This window comes from Tetrao urogallus (assembly GCF_951394365.1).
Source record: "Tetrao urogallus genome assembly, chromosome: 30".
NCBI lineage: Eukaryota > Metazoa > Chordata > Aves > Galliformes > Phasianidae > Tetrao > Tetrao urogallus.
This window is the reverse complement of record NC_136843.1, coordinates 1,207,274-1,225,086: the sequence shown is the minus strand read 5'-3', so window position 1 is coordinate 1,225,086 and position 17,813 is coordinate 1,207,274. Positions and strand designations below refer to the sequence as shown.

The 17,813-nt window shown below is 40.2% G+C and overlaps 1 protein-coding gene across 1 annotated transcript; it reads left to right on the top strand.

Annotated features, from left to right (window-relative positions):
* Positions 1-7,802: 7,802 nt before the first annotated feature.
* Positions 7,803-16,212, top strand: LOC306956440 (butyrophilin subfamily 3 member A2-like; the record flags this gene model as incomplete). Its single annotated transcript, XM_079547711.1, has 7 exons — positions 7,803-7,875; positions 9,446-9,802; positions 10,455-10,739; positions 11,474-11,572; positions 11,944-11,970; positions 14,931-14,957; positions 15,677-16,212. The coding sequence occupies 7 exons, from the start codon at positions 7,803-7,805 to the stop codon at positions 16,210-16,212; spliced, it is 1,404 nt and encodes a 467-aa protein (XP_079403837.1).
* Between the last annotated feature and the right edge of the window lie 1,601 nt (positions 16,213-17,813).

Below are 17,813 nucleotides of genomic sequence, written 5' to 3'. Positions count from 1 at the left end.
CCCAGAGAAGGTCAAGGATTTCTGCTATCACAAGGGAATTAATGAGGCTAGGGCTACAATCAGGATTTGAATAAGTCTGTTGTAATTAAATCATTGCGTTTCTAGCTTACTTCAATTTCCTACTTGGTCTCTGACTTCTATATTCATATTTCTGATCACAAATCATTCTAAAGGATAATGGACTTAGGCAACTACTGATTCTGGTTTCTCTGTCTCCTGTTGATGCTGTTTTCCATTTTAATGTAGTAATTGTCAGAAAATCATAATAGCTAATTGTCAGAAAATCATAATAGCATATGAATTGTTCTGCAAAGGTATGAAAGTGGTTGAAACACAAACGTGTTGCTGCACGTTGGACCTAGGTGTGTAGGAAAATCAAACCTTCAGGTATCTCCTGCAATCCTTTGGACCAAAGGGCAGTAATTTCCTAGGGTTGAAGTTCAGTCTTTCATATTTGTCAACTTCAGTGAGCAAACCACTGAGGTCCACTATCTGTATAAGTAGGGAAAATGAAAGTACTTGTGTTCAGGGAATACAAGACAACTGCAAAGTGACAAAGATTCCTCAGTTCTGCAATACAAGCTGTATTTAAAATGGATTGTTTGGTTCATGCCATTCAGGTAAGGAATGAAAGTCTGGCTGAAACAATGCTGTGCACTCACAAATGTGGGGTTTGCACGAGTATCGAGGTGGCTGTTTGCCCTTTACATTCCCCCAGAGAATGGTTTCAGCCCTGGATTAAAATGGCTTCTTTCTCGTCTAGATAAGTGGGAGTACATTTTGGAATTCTGCGTGCAGCATTTTAAACAATTTGCTAAAGGTTGTTTAAGGTTCTCTCTTTCTAATACTTTAATGTAAGTATGAACACAATCTTCTTTCTTAAGAATGGACGAGGCATAACTCTAATCTACGATTATAGTTCTACATCAGAAGCTACCAGCTAGCAGAGTCTTTCTTAAAGTCTCTGAAATGCTCGTTTATTTGCTGAAAATTTGCTTGAAAGAGAGTTTCCTGAAACTTTTCTCATGATTGGGCTTGTGTTGAGGGCTTGTGTTGAGGTCTGGGTTTGTCCAGAGTCGAAAAGTAAAACTGAGAAGACTCTCTAAAATGATTACTGGTGTTAGTAACTAGAATATGTTCCAAAATAATGACAATATCTTCTTCTTTCAGATGCACTAGAAACTGAGTTGGGTAAGTGGTTTAAAATCTTTGTTTTCTTGGAATATGTACTGCTGTTTTAGGTAACGTCAGGCCATGGATAAAATCACAGTGATGGCAATAACTGCACATCAGAAGGAAGCAGAAGACAAGCTTACAGTTACCCAACTGTGCATGAGATTCACAAAACCCTTCTGTCTCTTTTCCTTCTGCAGCTTCCTGGAGAGCTCAGGACAAAGCAGGTAAGCAGACAGAAGAAAAGACAGGAAAATGGTGCACTTCTCTGTCCAAATTCTCCTGAAATGGCAATGCCATGATCTTAGAGATCAGGCAGCTGAGCTAGAGTCACAGGAATAAGCCTGGATGAGCTGAAGTCAATAGCATAAGCCTTCATTGGATAAAATGAAACAAGGTTTGGATGAGACAATTGGAAATACTGAGAAAAGGAGTTGCAGAACTGTGTTGTTGTAAGGTATTACAACTATTAAGAGAATGGATGGAGAAATGGAAAATTAAAAGAAACCATGTGAAGAGTGAGAGAGTCACCTGGATTTGCCCACGAGAGAGACTTCCATGTCCATGACAGCTCCAAGGAACCTACCTGTGGGCTCCTACGTGTCTGTTGCTTGCCTTCTTTGGGGGAAATGTTAAAAACTTTGTTGAAACAAGACAGGATTACTGAAACCCTGAAGTAATTCAACCAATCTTCCCCTGAAGATAGAGGTCCCAGAGGCTCACTGGATCATTTTTGTTTTCTCCTCCAGTTCCCCCTACTGCAAACAATGAATGCTGACTCCTCAGTCTCCAAGAGTCAGGTGCTCCAGATGTTGAGGACAATGCATGTGAACCTGATTGCTTGAGCAGCCCCTTCATAGTCCCATCCTTGTGGGGAAGGAAGGGTTTGCAGCTGGAAAATAATTCTGGCGAGTCATTATCATGTCCAGATTACTTGGATATTCTTCCTGGTCTTTGACTTGTTTATTCAGACTTTTAATTAAAACCATTCAACTGTGTAATGGACTCAGGCAACCCACTTTTGCATTAAGGGGTAGTTATTCAAGTCTGTACTATAAGTCCAGTCGTGTCTGAGTGGACTCACATGGCCACTCTTAAGGAGCCTTGTTCTATTCCATGAGAACTCTCATGACTAGCATAATGAATCATGCTGTTTATTTCAGCAACAGACCACAGATTCCTTTGGATCACCTGTGATAATTACAGTGTCAGCAGCACATGTGCAGGAACCAAGAATGTGAAAGGAAAAAAAAAAAAAAAAGGGAATAACTCTACAGGGATTTCTAAGTTTCATGGGGAAGTACTCTGTACAGCCAAGTGCTGTCTCACCAGAGATGTGTCCCTAAAGGGGAGAAAGGGAAGATTCTGCAGCCAGCAATGTCCTCCTAAGTTGTCTACAATGGTGTTTTGTCTGAATTCCTTCTCTTCTAGGACATTTTTATAGGATTTTTTTCCCTTTCATGTAGGCCTGTTTAGCAAAAAAGAAAACCAACCAAACTACACACATTAGTTTAAGAACAGATAGATTAGTTTACCAAAAGGACTTCATGTGTGCTTGTTCTAAGATTTTCCAGTTTAGCTTTGCTTGGTATGTGAACAGCCTTGTTTTGCGTGATCCTTGCTTCACTGAAGCCACAACGACCACTTTTTATCTATCCCAGTAGTATGTACTGGGAGCTCCCTTGTATCCACCGGGTGTTTCATATAAATTGTTTTGAGTTATGGTGTAGCAAGATAAAAAGCTGTTCATTATGGCGTAACAAGCTGGAAATTTGTCAAGTGGGGGAAAAAAGCTGAAAGTAGTCCAAAATTCACTGTGAAGAATCTAAAGCTGAAATAAGGAAGTAGGTGCTCATACAGATGCACCACGTATGCCCAAAGAGACATCAGCATACATTAAAAAGCTCTTGAAAAAATAATGAATACGTACATCATTTCTGGTAAAGATGTTGCATGTGTATGTCTTTACTGTTTAAATGCTGAACCTGAACTCCAAGAGTTTCAAGCATGCTTTATCTGCCAAGTTACCCAGTAAGTGTCCTGAATTAAAAGGAATGCCTGCTTTTTGACATCACATTTGAGTTAGAGTGTTTTTTTCCCAGACTTTCTGATGATCCTTTCAGGTACCTTATTGTCACTTTGTGCCTTCAGGACCTTGTTGTAGCATCCTGCCCATAAAGAGTGAGAAGGGCTGACCAGACTCACAAATACCAGCAGACATCACAGTCTTGAACTGACAAACAGCAATGAAGATTGCAGAGAAAATGATGACCTGAGGCCTCTTTCAAGCATTCTTTTATGCATGCTAGGTTTACAGGTGCACCATCCCAAGGTTGTAAGCAAATAAGTCTGTAATATCAGGTTTCTCAAAAGTGACTCGTCATCCATATCTTTGTTGTGATTGATTAAATGGAAAGCTGCTGGCTCAGGGTGACAACCCTGCAGGCTCCCAGTTCCATGGTACCACCAAATTCCCATCTCTACATGTTTATCTCAGTTTGGCTAAGTGGTTTTCACTCTGCTCTACAGTTGTAACACTTACAGTCAGCACAACACATTCTCCTGGTGTTAGTAACATTGAAATTTGCCAGTTTATGTTGTTTAGAACAGACTCCCTGCATATTCACCTTATTCCACCATGGAAGTTTTCTCCACTCTGTACTTTCTCTTAAGAGAAGAATGACTGCAGTCACTCAATCTTCATAACATTTATAAGCAACTGGGGAGGTCGAATGCAGTCTTATGAAGATCACAGCTCAAGAGGTTCTTGGGCTGCTCAATTTTGATAGAGTAAGATGATTGGATCAGACTCATAGCACTGCCCAAGCTGCAGAAAGCAAAGATAAGAAATGGGAGAAGAATGTTCTGCCTGCTGTAAGTGAAGGTCAGGTTCGAGGCCATCAAAAGGACCAGAAGGTACACATGTTGAATGGATGAAGCAAGGTCTGTGGGTACTGTGAGTACTAGCAGGTGAAGTTGTCAAGCCACTATCCATCGTATTTGAAAGGTCATGGCAGACTGATGAAGTTCTCATTGACTGGAAAAAGGGAAACATAACCTCCATTTTCAAGAAGGAAATAAAAAAGAAGATCCAGGGAACAGCAGGCCAGTCAGTGTCACCTCTGTGCCTGGAAGCATCATGGAGGAGATGCTCTTGAAAGCCCTACTAAAGCACACAAGAAATAAAGATGAAGTGATTGGTGGTATCCAGCATGGCTTCACCAAGGGTAAGTGAAAATTCAGTGACAAACTGACAAATTTAGTGGCCTTTTAGGATGGAGTTACAGCATCAGTGGATAAAAGGACAACAGACATCATCTACCTGTACTTGTGTAAAGCGTTTGACACTGTCCCACATGACATCCTGGTTGCAGATGATACGAAGCTGAGTGGTGCAGCTGACATGGTAAGAGGGAAGGGATGCCATCCAGAGGGACCTGGGCAGGATGGACAGGTGAGCCTATGTCAACCTCATAAAGCACAACAAGGTCAAATGCAAGGTCCTGCACCTGCTTTGGGGCAATCCCAAGCACAGATACAGACTAGGAGGAGGATGGCTTGAGAGCAGCCATGAGGAGAAGGATTTGGGGATGTCACACAAGCCAGCAATGTGCACTTTCAGCCCAGAAGGCCAACATTTATCCTGGGTTACACCAAGAGAAGCTTGGGTGACTCAGCATGTCGAGGGAGGTGATTCTGCCACTCTACTCTGCCACAACCCCTTAGACTGGTCTCTCTGTCCTTGATGGGGATTTCTGTTTAATGTAGTAACTGTCAAGAAGTCAGACAAAAATATGAGCTTGTGAAGTGGGCTCACATGAACCTTATGAGATTCAATAAGATCAAGTGGAATGTGTTGCAACCTGCTCACAGCCATCCCAGAAGCGTGTACAGACCGGGCAAAGAACTCACTGAGAGCACCTCTGCACAGAGACAGCCAAGGAAAGCTTGGATGGGCCCTGGGCAACCTGATCCAGTTTCTGATTTAGTGGGATGCAAAACTGCCCACAATGGGGAGCTGGAGCTCAACGAGCTTTAAGGCCCCTTCCAACCTAAGACATGTTTCAGTGAGATGTAATGCACACATGAGGAAGTGTTTGAAACAGAAACCTGTTGCTGCACTTTGGATCTAGGTGGGTAGGGAAATCAAACCTTCAGGTATCTCCTACAATCTGTTGGACCCAAGGGCAATGATTTGCTATGGGTGAAAGTTCAGTCTTTCATACTAAACAACTTCAGTGAGCAAATTACTGAAGTCTACTCTCTATGGAAAATGGAAATATTTGCGTTCACATGAGAACAGCAAAGTGACAGAGACCCCTCAGTTCTGCAATACACACTGAATTTAAAATGGATCATTTGGATCTTAGTATCCAGGTAAGGAATGAAGGCCTGGCTGAATCAGTGTGGGACATGATTTATATTTCCCAGGGAATGATCTCAGCCCTGGATTAAAATGGCTTCTTTCTCGGCTGGATCAATGGGAATGCTCTCTGTCTTCTGTATGTGGCATTTTAAACTATTTGCTAAAAGTTGTCTGAGGTCCTTTCTTTCTACTGCCTTCATGTAGATATTAAGACAGTCTGATTCTTAAGAATGGATGAGGCATAAATCTAATCTATGATGACAGTTCGACATCAGAAGCTATCAGTTAGCAACTTTTATTAAAGTCTGCAAAATGCTCATTTATTTGCTGAGTTGCTTGAAAGAAAGTTTCCCAAAACTCTTCTTATGACTGGGGTTGTGTTGAGGTCTGAAATATGCTGATTCTGAAATACATTTTCACATATGGGAGAAATTTACTTTGCTCTTAATGTGTCAGAAATATAGACTTTTCATTTTCCATTTTCTTTTTCTTTCTCTGTTTTTTTTTTTTTCTTTCTCTTTTTCTTTTTCTTTTTCTTTTTCTTTTTCTTTTTCTTTTTCTTTTTCTTTTTCTTTTTCTTTTTCTTTTTTTTTTTTCTTTTTTCTTTCTCTTTTTCTTTTCCATTTTCTTTTTCTTTTTTTCTTTCTCTTTTTCTTTTCCATTTTCTTTTTCTTTTTCTTTTTCTTTTTCTTTTTCTTTTTCTTTTCCTTTCTCTTTTTCTTTTTCTTTCTCATTCTTTTCTTTTTCCTTAACTCTTTATTTTCCTTTTCCTTTTTCTTTATTTTACTTCACTTTAATATAGAAAGATGCATGAAGTTATAGCTGTAGTTTTTTATCCTTTTGATTCTTTCTTCTTTCCTTCAGTCAAGATCTCGGTAAAGCTAAATCTACTGCCTAGTGACTAGTAGGTCAATAGAAAGAGCAGTGTATGAATGCAGTTACAATCCCTGGCATGACATTCTGCGCTTGCAATTTCTCGCTTCCATTTAAACTCTTTAAGCTCTTTACTCTTCATGATTCCCTTTAAAAAAAAAAAAAAATTGTTTATTTATCCATTTATTTTTGTTAGAAAATAAAAATGCATGTTTGCCTTCACAAGTGAACGCTATGCATGTTCTTCAAGCTTATCTCCATGTGCACAGTGTTACTACTATGCCCTAGAGAAATCAGTCCCTTCCTGTGCGCAGATAGGAGAGGCTGTACTGGAGTAGTTTTGATTGGATTAAATTTATTTCAGAGGTTGTATGGAAACCTCTGCTTGGGGAAAAGCAATTACATGTTATGTTAAAAATATATGAAGATTGAAAAATGTAGAGAGACTCTTTAAGTTTACAGTTCTAGAATTTGCATGTCTATATATTCCCATTTTTTTTAGAGTAACCTGATGAGTTACATTTCATTTTTCCTATTTATTTCTCTCCAAGGAGTTCTATCTTATTAGTTAGGTAATAGAAACTACTTTTACTATACATACATGCCAGGAATAATCATTTGAACTCCAACACGTGGTACTTAGGTCAGGAATTTTCCAACCTGAATGCATGGTTCCATGGCAAACACATCTGTTAGTGCTAAGATACTACTCTATTCAAAAGGGAAAATGATGGGAAAACTGTTCCTTAGTCTTTTGATATTTTTAATATTCATGCCTTCCTCCATAAAGAAAATGCAAAGACAAGTCACATTAATTTTCAGTGAGTAAGAGAATTCACATATGGAATTAGAGTGCAGATTAAATGTTTTCTAGTGAGACCTAGAAATGAAGGCACATTTCATGTGACAAGTTTGCCTTAAAATTTCCCCTGCCTGAAGGTAACAACCATACATCCTCCAGTGTCTGTATTTATTCTGTCTTCATCTACAAAAAATGACTAGAGTTTTCCTAAACACAAGGTGTCTTTTAGACCCTTCGGGGAAAAGACTGTAAAACACCCTTCTGATCCATTCTCATGTCTTTTCTAAGTCTTTCAGAAATACCTCTCTTGGTCTCTGCAGGACAAGTGGAAGTCTTAGAATCTTAACATAAGTCATAGACTTCCATTCTAAACAACATATTCATTCATTTTCCTTATTTTTCTTCCATGAAACTTAAGCATTTTAAAGGGTTTATCTTTGTATCACTCCACGTACTTTGATATCTACATAAACATATGCCTTTCATTCCCAATTCGGTCTTCTCATTTTCTGTTCCATACTTGGAAAGATTACAGGCATGTGGTAAGATTTGGCCGTGGTTACTGAAGACATCCAAACCTGCGTGGTGATGGCTTCCAGATTTCAGCACACAATGAATCTTCACATTATAATTTTCCTACAGATAGTTCATTTGATCAAAGGTAAGTCTGGGTTTTGTTCTTATTTCATTTAAATGGTACTGTAATTTCCAAAGCTGATGGGTTGTTCTAGAACTTAAAAACAAAACAAAGCAAACAAACAAACAAACAAAAAAAAAAAAACAGGAAATGAAAGAAATGAAGAAATTTACTTGTGTATTTTCATATAGCATTATACATAAATTTACTGATTTCTGAGATTGTTTTTTCAGAGAGCTTTCTTTTTTACTTTGCTTTGACTTCTTTTCTCAGCTCAGCTGGTCCTGTCACTTAATTGCGCTCAGAAACCTACATTTCTTTGGGTATTGTCCACTTCTGAGTGACAGAGTAGGAGAGTAAAATCTGCAAAGGTCTGCTAGAATATTTTCCAATAAAAATCAAAATTAACTATGTCTAATTTTCATTAATGACCATATTTCAACAAGTATTTGACATGAAATCTCTTTCCTGTTGTGTGTTTCATCTCACAAGTGAAAATATGATTGGCATCTGATATTAGGTAGGCATAAGCTTGCCTTTTGAATTAAAGCTTTACATAACGAGCCTATCTTTCTTTATGGTAGCATGCCATTTCTGCCTCAGAATCTGTCTGCAAATTAAGCACAGTTTTTCCAATAACCCTTCCCTGAGGTTACCCTGCATTCTGAGTGGGTAAGTGATGGTGTTGAACAACAGCAGAGGACAGAAAAGTCTTCTTCCACTTACAAAACTGACATAGAATCATAGAACGGCTTGGGTTGGAAGGGATCTTAAAGCCCTTCCAGTTCCAACCCCCTGCCATGGACTTGTTGTCATCTAGGTCAGACTTGTTGTACTACATCAGGAGGGCCATCCCAAACCGTCATCAAGTAACTCCACAATTTCTGTGGGCAGCACTTCACCACCATCTCAGTGAAAAATTTCCCCTTGATGTCTAATTGCAATCTCGCATCTTTCAGAATAACTAGTCCTATCACTATCAGACTGTGTAAAAAGTCACTCTCCCTTCTGTTTATAAGCTCCCTTTATGTGCTGGAAAGCTGCAGTGAAGTCACAAATGAGCTTTTTCTTTTCCAGACTTAACAAGACCATCCCTCTCAGCCTCTTTACATAAGAGGTGCTCCAGTGCTCTGAGCATCTCTGTGGCCCTTTTCCAGACTTATTCCAACAGCTCCACATCTTTGTCATGGTGGGGGTCCCAGGTTTGAGCACAGTACACCTTATGAGGCCTCACATAGTAGAGGGGGACAATCCCCACCCTCTCCCTGCTGCTACCCCTCTGTCAGTGCAGCACACAATGTCTTTTGGGCTACAAGTGCACATTGCCGGCTTCTTATCCACCAGAATCCCTGAGTCCTTACCGTGATGGGATTTCTTCCTCTCCATTTGTCTGATCTCATCAGCGCCTGATTTCAAAGTAGGAAATTATTGAAATAATTCTTGAGATAACATCCTGATCCACAGCATTTCCTGATACACTGATTTTTATCAGAACGGAAGACCTACATTCACTAACTGACATTACCGCTTCCTATACAAAATGCTAATGAGAACATCTGTGGCTGGCAAGATTTACATCTACATCTTCTTTCAGGTCAGTTAAGAATTATACCTCCTTACGATCCTGTGCTTGGAGTTGTTGGAATGGGAGTCACCCTGCCCTGCCAGCTGGATGCTAAGTCAGTCTCAGAGGGAGTACTTGTTCAGTGGACAGTAATTGGACATCCCGTAAACTATGAAGTGACTACCTATGATGGAAAAAATGCACAGAATCCAGTAATGGAGAATAAGGCATACCTGGGCCGTACAAATTTTTTTCTGAGTGAAGTTACTAAGGGGAACTTATCCCTTCACCTGAAAAATGTCATGGTCTCTGATAAAGGGAAATACGTCTGCAGTGTCTCTTTGGAGAATCAGTACAATGAAGTGGAGGTTGACCTGAATGTGGCAGGTGAGTGGAATGTCTTTTCCAAGGTTCCAAAACCTTCCAAAAAGGTGCTTTTGACTTCTTACTCAGTGCAGTTTTGTATCTTTGGTAAGGACGATGGGGCTCTGTTAGCCATGAGGAAGACCAGCCTCCACTCTGGTAGTCTTCCTTCATTGACATCTGGACACTAAGAATATCTTTTTAACATTCTCTTACATGTGGGTATGAAAATGTGTAAAGGGAGTAGGGCTGAATGCTGCAATAAAGCAAACCTATTTATGTAGAAGTGAGGCAATTGTAGGCTGGCTGAGAGACTATTTTGTGTTTCAACCCATTTTTGTTGCTCCATCTTACACATCACTTTTCTGGTCCAGTATTCCAACTGTAGTCTCATAATAGTGTCATCCAAATCTATTTCAACAGCAAATTTTCTGCTAGTCAGTATGGTGTTGCGATTACTCCTTTTCATTTTTATTTCAAATTATTTATGAAGGTATCAAAAATGTCTGAAAAAAATTTCTTTATCAGTACAGTAAGAGACATGCTGCATACAGGCATCTCCATCTGTTCAACTCATGCAGTGTGTTTATGGACAAATCTGAGGAAGATCTTTCCAACATAGGCTGCTCAGTCAGAGAATATCTCATTGCCTGTTTGTTTCTTTCCTTCTCTACAGCTCAAGGTAAGGACTCTGCAGTTCATATAGATGGCCACGTGGATCAGGGCATTGGCGTCACCTGCAAGTCCCAGGGATGGTTTCCACAGCCTGAAGTAATTTGGCTGGACAGCAAAGGACAGACACGGAAAGAGAAAGTGGTCACACAAAGAGTGCAGACTTCTTCAGGCCTTTTTGATGTTGTCAGTTCCATGGCCCTAGAACCAGGAACTGACATGGAAGTCTCCTGCAGAATAGTCAATGATATCCTCAACACAGCATGTGAATCGCGAGTCCTGGTTTCAGGTAAGTGAACTCCAGGGCTGAGATTTATGAGAACCAGTTTGCTGGCTGCTGTCCTTCATCTCTCCATTTTTCCCAGAGAGATTCTGGATATCCAGAAAAGACATAAATGGCAAGTGCTGAGATGGATAACGTTATAAGAATTAAAATTTCATATTACTCATTAAGTTCAGAATTCACCTTATCAAGAAATAGTAGTCAATTCTCATTTATCATCACACGGGAGCACTGAAATGATTTGGAAAGGGAATGATTTAGAAGTGCCTGTAGGAAATGGTGAAGGTCTGCTCTCATCCTTTTTCTCTCCTTGACAACAGCATGATGACTCTGCACAACAGCAGGTGCCACCCTCCCATTTGGATCTTAATTTCAAAAGTAAAGCAGAAGAATCCTTTTTTTCCATCTGAAATAGCACTATAGACAGTTTTTCGTTCCCAAAAACTTCATCTATAAGGACAATAATTAAAATAATGTCCTCAGATGGATCACTCAACACATACTTCTTATAGAAAGGTGGCATCTCACAATATATGAGATGCTCTGTCAATTTCTCTATCTGGCAATGCACCGTGGAGAATGGGAGGGCAGCTATAACTGCCACAGATGGCAAAAAGAGTCCCAGTGTGATACAGTACAGCAAAATTATAGCATTAAATTCACATGCCTTAGACACTGGACATGTCCTAGACTGTTTTTCACAAGCATTCATTGAAAGGAACACTGTTTATATTTTACAGAGGTCTTCTTTCCATCCACTTCACCTTGGATGACCGCATTCCTTGTGATTATATTTTGTGCTGTGGCTGTTATTGCTGCTGCAGGCTATAAGCTGAAGAGTAAGTACTTACACCAACAACAGCTGATACGGAAGTCGTAACCACACTGCAAAGTGCAGTTAATGGAAAATGAAGTGTCATTTCAATATCAGCGTGAGAAAGAAAGAGACAGGAATGAGATGGAGAGAGGAAAAAAGTGATATGTCTGAGAGTGATATATGTGTGAATGCACAAAGCATCCTTAACAAGGAGGTTGTTTGTGAGATACAATTTTAAGTGATCACAAATGATAAATAGGCACTGAATACGTGGCTCATCTTTAGAACAGTGCTTTTTTGGAAATAAAACTCATATTGGGATTATACTATGATTATTTAAACTGATTTTTTTTTTTCTTGGGAAAATAATTAAAATTCTTCTTCCTTTTCCAGCAAATTATACAAGAAAACAAAAAGAAGGTGAGTAACAAGGGGGCTAAGTAAACCCACACAATCCTACTTTGGGACAATAGCCTCAATTTTTGAGCTAGCAACGGTTTCAGAAGCATTTTCATAGATTACTGTTCTGATAAGAATGCAGGAACAATCAATACTGAGACATTTCAGTTTTGTAATGCACCAAGGTGCATTGCCTGTTTCTTCTCATCAGCTACAAGTACCACCACTGCTGCCCCAGCAGGGAGTTGTGCTTCCACCACTCGCAGGCAGAGCTAGTTGTCAACACAGACAAACTCTTCCCTCTAGTGTCACAATAAAGCCAAAAGTTTCTGTACCTTCAGAGGCAAAAGCAAACTGTGTTCCTTCAACAGGTCCCAGAAACAAGAATTTGTTGCATACAGATGTGTCAACACCAAACAATGAATCCAATATGAATATGTATTATTAATAAGCCTGCATTCTTGTGTAAGGAAGTTCCTTCTGCCCACAGTATTTCTCCAGACAGGAGATAATTGCAGGGGTTCTTTTGTGAATGCCTGACAATATTCCTGTTCCAGCAGCTCATGTTTCTTCTAGTATTTTTAAGATGCTCTTCTACTAAAAATACTCCCCTGTTATAATGATTTAGTTGTTGTTCTGCAGAACTCATGGGCTCAACTTCCACTGAGCATTTCAGATTATTCTATTCTGGTTGGTTATTTTTTGTTTGTTTGTTTGTTTTGAGATGGTGAATATTTAAATGAATAATTAATATGACAATTTTTGTTGTCTGCTGTTTTATTCTTAGAAACAACGATGGACGAGCTCAAAAAGAGTAAATACTCCTTTTCTCCTATTGTTAGATGTGATCACAGAGAGATTAGATTTCAACTCTATGAGGAAATCATTACTGGGGAGAAGAGCTGGTGGGAGGAGGGGTGTGTGGATTTCCTACTTGAAATCTAAGGGACATGAAAGGTAACTAGATGAGATTGAGATATTCAACAGGTAGGTGCCTTAAAGAGGCTGTATGGATATCATTCATCCCCCTTACTGGTTGTGAAGTTGTGTGTTACCAGGTTGTCATTTGGCTTCTTAATTGCCATGCAGCATATCCTTCTTTTGCTCACCAGGTAGACTGGAATAATCACAGTTGGTCCTATGTAAACAGATCATGCAGGAATTAGCATTCAGAACAATGAGTAATGTCTGTTTTACAATTTGATACTGTAACAGATGCAATGATAATCAGATGTCATCTCTTTCAGACAAAGAGGATTTGGAGAAAGACTTAGGTAAGAAGATGGTTTTGAGAGTTCTTCAACTACTTCTGGTCAGCAAGCTATTTACATCCCCAAAAGAGCAAATGAGATGTAGAACATTTTGATATGAAGTTCTTCTGGATGTGACTGTTTCTTTTATCAAATGTTATTGTGATCTGCGCTGATGGTTCATCACAAATCCAAAGATTCAAAATATCATTGTGATCCATTTTCCATGAATGTTTTGGAGCTTTTGTTATTGAGTGCAATGGCATAAATTTTAAAGCATATCTGATCATCCTTTGAACTCTTTTTTAAAAAGCAACTGTTCAAGTCAGTAATGTTTGCTTTTTCTTTTCTTTTTCCTTTGGTATTTTCTGTCTGCTGGTCAACTTAGACTCAGAGAAGAAGACACGCGATGGAGGTAAGGAAATACTGCAAACAAGACAGTTTTGATGATTCTTAGAAGTAAAAGGGAAGGAAACTCAGCTATTTCAGTAAAAATCAAGGCAGCTTGTTTCTAGTTGAATGGTTAATGCATACATTAAATGGCTATGAACATTATTATACAGCATGGCTATGCTTCTAGAAGCCCTGAGATACTTTCTTTCCTCTCTGTAATCCACCCGCCTTGAGTTTTGCTGGCCATACAAGAAATTCTTGAAGCTCTAGTTTATGGCTCCTGTGCTTTTTCCCTTCTTGGTCAAACCTTTAACATATGATCGACAATATTTGCCTGGTGAAATTTAAAGGAAACTTCATTTCAGTGTTGAATTCTCAAGGTGTGAATTATCTGCATCACACTCAACTCTGAATCCTCATCTCCTCGAGATTCCTTTTCACTTATTAAAGCCGTTATTTTGCAGGATACTCTTCAACGAAACATTGGCTTGGTAAGATAACAACTATAAATCTTACTCTTGTGAACCTTACAAAAAAATAAAGTACTCAGACCAGTGTGAGGAAGCCATACCTGAGCATGAACAGACTGCACCAACCTCATCATAGTTCAGATCTCTTTCCTCCTTCAATGCAGATGTCAAGAGGCATGCTGTAAGATTTTCCTGAACTGTGAATAATCCTTCTTGCCAGAAGCTGCTATACCTAAAGCTAGGACAGATCTACAGGCAACCGTAACGTGCTATGAATTGTTTCATTACAAAAAGATCTGGTGGTACTGGTGCATGGAAAGCTGGACATGAGCCAGCACTGTGCCCACACAGCCCAAAAAGCCAACTGCATCCTGGGCTGTATCAAAAGATGCACCTCAGGGGAGCTGATCATTTCCCTCTACCCTGCGCTGCTGAGGCCTCACCTGAGGTACTGCGTTCAGATGTGGAGCCTCTCCTGCACTAATTCAAAACATGCTAGTATTTACATGTTGTGTAGCTTGATGTCCTGTGGTCTGGGTTTGTCCAGCTTTGAAAAACTGAACCACAACACAGATAAATCTCATATAAAGATTATTGGTGTCAGTAACTAGAACATCCTTTCAACAAAATACATTTTAATAATTAGAATGTATTTTTCTTGCAGACATACTAGAATGTGAATTGGGTAAGTGGTTTTAAAGTTTTGTTTTTCTTGGAATACATGCTACTGCTTTACATAAAGTCAACCCTTGGGATGAATTTCAGTGATGGCAATAACTGCACAACATAAGGCAACAGAAGATAGGCTAACAGTTGTGTAACCACACAACAGATTCACAAAACTCTTTCCTCTCTTTCTCCTCTGCAGATTTCTGGAAAGCTCAGGACAAAGCAGGTAAGCAGACAGAAGAAAGGGTAGGAAAATGGTGTATTTCTCTGTCCAAGTTCTCCGGAAATGACAGTGGCATGATCTTAGAGGTTGGCCAGCTGAGCTGGAATCACAGGAATAAGCCTTCACTTTAAATGGATAAAACAAAATGAGGCTTGGAGGTGACCATTGGAAACACTGAGAAAAGAAGTTGCAGAATTGTGTTCATGTAAGGACTGAATGTATAATAATAATAGCAATAATAATAATAATAGCAATAATAATAATGATCATAGAATCATGGATTATGGAATTGCTCAGGTTAGAAAAGACCATCAAGTTCAAACACAGCCTAACCAAGCTACCCTAACTCTAGCAACACTCCGCTAAATCATGTCCCTGAGCACCACATCCAAACAGTTTTTAAAGATATCCTGGGATGGTGACTCAGCCACCTCCCTGACATAATGGAAAAGTGAGAGAGAGTAATTAATTATAAAGCGTGTGAAAGACAGTGAGAATCACCTGGATTTGTCCACAAGAGAGACATCATGGCTATGACAGCTCCAAGGGACCTGTCAGTTCCTACATGTCTGTTTCTTGCCCTGTTTGGGGAAAACATTTCAATTCCTTGTCAAATCATGCCCAGATTACTGAAGCCCTGAAATGCTTCAACCCACTTCCCACTCCAAAGATATGTTCCTGAAACACTTTGCTCACTGGGTCATTGTCATCTTCCCCTCCAGTTCCCTTTACTGTGAATCCTGAATGCCAACTCCTCAAGATCCAAGTGCCAGGAGCTCCAGATGTTGAAAGCAATGAAACTGAACCTGCTGACCTGAGCAGCCCCTTCACAATCCCTGTCCTGGTGGCAAAGGAAGGGTTTGCATCTGGGAAACACTACTGGGAAGTGGATGTGGGCCAGCAGCAGGACTGGGTGCTGGGGGTCATGAGGCACAAAGGGAAACAAGAGGAGCAAGGGATACTTGCAAGAGGGGACTTCTGGGCTCTGCAGAAAACCAGGGGAGAGGTTTTCTCTATCAAAGGAAACAACAGGCCAGAGAAGAAGGAAATGAATGACGCAATGATTGGTGTGCTTCTGGATTTGGAGGAAGCACAAGTCTACTTTTATGATGCAAAGAAGAGAAGCAAAGCATTGAGAATATCTATAAGCCTTGGAAAGGAATCTGCAGAAGTGTTTCACCCTTTTCTATCGAAAGGGGAATTGAGATTCATGGCTGTTTGTCATCAAAATATTCCTGTTCCATTAACAAATCCATAAATTGCACAGAGAGTTGTCTAGGGAAGGACAGTTCAGTCAAAGGTAAAAGGGAGAAATCACGAACAAACGTCAGCATAATGTAAAACAAAATGAGAAAGAAAGACTTAGATAAAAAAGGCACAAAATTCTAGAGAGGAAAAAGAACCAGTTAGGATTATTAGGTTGGAGCCATATTCAGAAAACCCTGGTTAGTTGATTGAGTTCTTGTTATTGAGTAAGAAAGTCTCAAGTTTACAAAACATATTCAGTTCCCAGAAGTGACAGCTGTAATTTAGGAGGTGCTATATAACCTGTCTTTCCACCACTTTTCTGCGGGAGGAGTTGAATCCATGCTCATTTCCAATTTGCGTTTAAGTTTGTTGGAATCCATCCAATTAAGCAAGCCCAATTCCACTATAATTGTATCAAGAAACTAAATAAATGTTATCTGATGGAAAAAACATATTTAAACATATTTTCTTTCTTAAGCACATTAGAACATTTACGGTTAGATACAGTGATGTATGAGCTATGGTGTCAGCCAGCGGAGTGAAGGGTCCTACTGTCAGCAAGTAGATGGCCTTGTGGGCTCTTAGCCTGGGATGGTGCCTATGGGGATTGTCACGTGTGGACTAGGTGCAGCTACTGAAGTTAAGCCAAGGGTGTCGGCCACAGATGTGGGGTCAGCTACAGGAGTGAGTGAGGGTCCTGGTATCACGGTTGGAGAGTTGTCTCCAGGACTTGGGAGGGCACCACAGTCTATGAACCCAGAGTGCCAGACACTTGGCAGATCAATGAGTGGTCTGGGGGTCTGCTCCTGGAGTCAGGCTGAGCTGTAGGCTGTAGAACCGCTACTGAAGTGAGCAGGGAGGGCCCTGACGTGATGTACTGGAGCAAGTGGGGGTCTTCTACTCCCAGCCATGGGAAGAGACTAGTCTGTTTTCCCAGATACTGGTGGGACTGGTGTGAGTGAGACAAGTGTCTCCACCCCAGAGGCAGAAGTAGGGCATTGGGTTACAGCCCATGAGCCTGGTGTCACCTGCTGAGTGCATCAAGTATGTGCATCTTCACCAAACAGATGTGCGTGGGATAAGCATGTGTATTGACTCGTAAAGTTTAAGCTGGAACAGCCTGTAAGAAGTGGGAATCCTGAAGTCTGAGTCAGGTGATTGGTTGGTGGGTCTGTGCTGGTACGCCCAGGGGAACTTGCAACATGGTGTGCTTGAGAGACAAGTCTAAGCATGCATGTTGCAAGAGAACTTCAAGATGGGCTACATGGCAAAGCAGACAACCCTTAACTCCCTCAACATATGGGAATCAAATCTCTCCTTGCTGGGCACCTTTCTGTTATGCTCTTTCCATCTTCAGACACTTCTAGGATGATCTGTGTCAAAGGTGTCATTAATGCAATAAGGTAATTTCTTAAGTACTAAATAACAGGAGGGCTACTGCTTTTATGCTTTCTATTGGTTGACCCTCTGCATATATTCCCCTGCCTTGTTATGATCTTCACTCCGATAGGTCCTAGGAAATTTCTTTGCCCAGGATGTCTCCATCTTCTAGCAACCTAAGTTTCCCTTTTCCCTTGTCTCTCACCTGCTGTTCACCATCATGCAACGAAT